General features: G+C 40.0%; 2 protein-coding genes across 2 annotated transcripts in view; one reads left to right on the plus strand and one right to left on the minus strand.

The window, feature by feature from the left end:
• The window catches only part of rplp0 (ribosomal protein, large, P0), a 230,359-nt gene that overhangs the window by 195,116 nt on the left and 32,743 nt on the right, over nt 1-2,500 (minus strand). The gene's annotated exons all lie outside the window — the stretch shown is intronic.
• The window catches only part of cast (calpastatin), a 78,636-nt gene that overhangs the window by 68,674 nt on the left and 7,462 nt on the right, over nt 1-2,500 (plus strand). Inside the window, exons 29-33 of the mRNA XM_055161009.1 lie at nt 312-386; nt 1,102-1,146; nt 1,243-1,395; nt 2,143-2,235; nt 2,308-2,500. The exon at nt 2,308-2,500 is cut by the window's right edge and continues 1,363 nt beyond it. Coding sequence (XP_055016984.1) covers nt 312-386; nt 1,102-1,146; nt 1,243-1,395; nt 2,143-2,235; nt 2,308-2,406 — 465 coding nt within the window. The 3' untranslated portion in view covers nt 2,407-2,500. The remainder of the gene's footprint in view (nt 1-311; nt 387-1,101; nt 1,147-1,242; nt 1,396-2,142; nt 2,236-2,307) is intronic.

Below are 2,500 nucleotides of genomic sequence, written 5' to 3' on the forward strand. Positions count from 1 at the left end.
GAACAATACTCGATTTAACGGGCGATAACGTCCCTGAGGTTGAACCAGAAGAGAAATCATAACATAACATGAAGTGCAAATTTAAAACATGAAATAAATGAAAGTGTCGGTGTTTTCGTAAAATGAGAAAAAGCGTCGTGATGTTGATCCAGAGTCCAGCACGTGAAACAGAAACAGACACTTGGAGCTCGGACGCAGGGTCGTTTTGTGTCACTACGTTCAACATTCAGGGCTCTGAGCAGCGCCCCCTGCAGGTCAGGAGGGACTCATAGAACCAGGGTTACGTAACTGGAGGAGTGTTTGTGTTTCAGGAGCGAGAGATCGAGGAAGAACGACTCATTAAAATGGGAGAGAGAGACGACACCCTCCCCCCAGAATACAGACAGGTACTACAAATACTACAAATACTACTACAAATACTACTACTACTACTACTACTACTGCAGAATACAGACTGACAGAAGAAGAACGCAAGGTACTACAAATACTACTACAATAACTACTACTACTACTACTGCAGAATACAGACTGACAGAAGAAGAACGCAAGGTACTACAAATACTACTACTACTACTACTACTACTGCAGAATACAGACTGACAGAAGAAGAACGCAAGGTACTACAAATACTACAAATACTACTACTACTACTACTGCAGAATACAGACTGACAGAAGAAGAACGCAAGGTACTACTACTACTACTACTACAAATACTACTACTACTGCTAATACTGCATAAATACTAACAAAATACTGCATAAATACTAACAAAATATTGCATAAATACTACTGTTATACTGTTACAAAAATACTACCTAAATATTATAAAAACACTACCAAAATACTACATGATTACTTTCAAAGTACTTCTAAAATACTGCATAAATACTAAGATAAATACTGCATAAATACTACTGTAATACTGTTATAAATACTACTATAATACTGTTATAATATAAATACTACTGTAATACTGTTATAAATACTACAGAATATACAAATACAAAACTGAAGTTCAAAAATCCAACACGTTTCCACATAAATATGAGAATCATTTTTGGTCTTAATTTTTGTTTATTTTCTGTTTTGTGTTTTTCAGAAAATGGAGGAGGAGAAAAACAAAGTCCCAGAGTCTCCTCGAGAGGTCAGAGGTCACGTCGTCTTCACCACGACGACACGTTTCAGTCTGGAAAAGTCCCAGGAGTTTTTATTTTATTTTGATTGTTTTGTTTTGTTTCAGACGATGGACGACACCACGGCTCTGGACCTTCTGGCCGGAGACTTCTCCTCTACTCCTGCACCCGCCGCACCCGCCGCACCCGCCGCACCCGCCGCACCTGTCAGCTCCTCGGCCTCTGCACCTGTCTGCTCCGCCCCCAAAGAGGCAAATAAGGTGCGTCAGTGGCAGAGTGGTTAGCCCTTTGAAACAGCTCCAACTACTACAACTACTACAACTACAACTACTACTACAACAACTACAACTACTACTACAACTACAACTACAACTACTACAACTACTAACAACTACAACTACTACAACTACTACTACTAGACCTGGTTTACTGGTTTATACTGGTTTAGAAACTGGTTTAGTCCTGGTTTAGTCCTGGTTTAGTTCTGGTTTACTACGTTACTGGTTACTGGTTTAGTCCTGGTTTAGTCCTGGTTTAGACTGTTTAGTTTAGTCCTGGTTTAGTCTCTGGTTTATCCTGGTTTATGGTTTAGTTCTGGTTTAGTTAGTCCTGGTTTAGTTCTGGTTTAGTTCTGGTTTAGTCCTGGTTTAGTCCTGGTTTAGTCCTGGTTTAGTTCTGGTTTAGTTCTGGTCTTGGTTTAGTCCTGGTTTAGTCCTGGTTTAGTCCTGGTTTAGTCCTGGTTTAGTTCTGGTTTAGTCCTGGTTTAGTCCTGGTTTAGTCCTGGTTTAGTCCTGGTTTCTGGTTTAGTCCTGGTTTAGTTCTGGTTTAGTTCGAGCTGTTTAATGTCTCACTGTGTAACATTTGTTCCATAGAAACAAACAGGTGTCGTTTTCCCAACAGAAAAGTTCCACAGTGCAGCTTTAGTGAAGTTAAAGTCACACTTGTGTTTGTTTATTTATTTATTTGTTTGTTTATTTATTTGTTTGTGTTTTTGTTTTTGTTTTCAGCCGATGTCGAGTAAAACTCTGGAGTCTCTGTCAGACACACTCGTGTCCGACCTGAAGAAGAACGACAAACCCAAGGTACAAACACAACTACACCTGATGCCCTCCCACGTCACAACAACACAACTACACCTGATGCCCTCCCACGTCACAACAACACAACTACACCTGATGCCCTCCCACGTCACAACAACACAACTACACCTGATGCCCTCCCACGTCACAATTAGAGCCCGACCGATATGGATTTTGTTGTGGACGATATGAAACCGATGTAATGAGAGTTGGAGCTGCCGATATAATCGCCGATATATTTAGTGATGTAAAAATTCACTGTAAATGTTGAATTGTTTAAAAAACT

This window comes from Boleophthalmus pectinirostris, unplaced genomic scaffold (assembly GCF_026225935.1).
Source record: "Boleophthalmus pectinirostris isolate CB_2022bp ecotype Guang Dong unplaced genomic scaffold, ASM2622593v1 HiC_scaffold_3, whole genome shotgun sequence".
Classification (NCBI taxonomy): domain Eukaryota; kingdom Metazoa; phylum Chordata; class Actinopteri; order Gobiiformes; family Gobiidae; genus Boleophthalmus; species Boleophthalmus pectinirostris.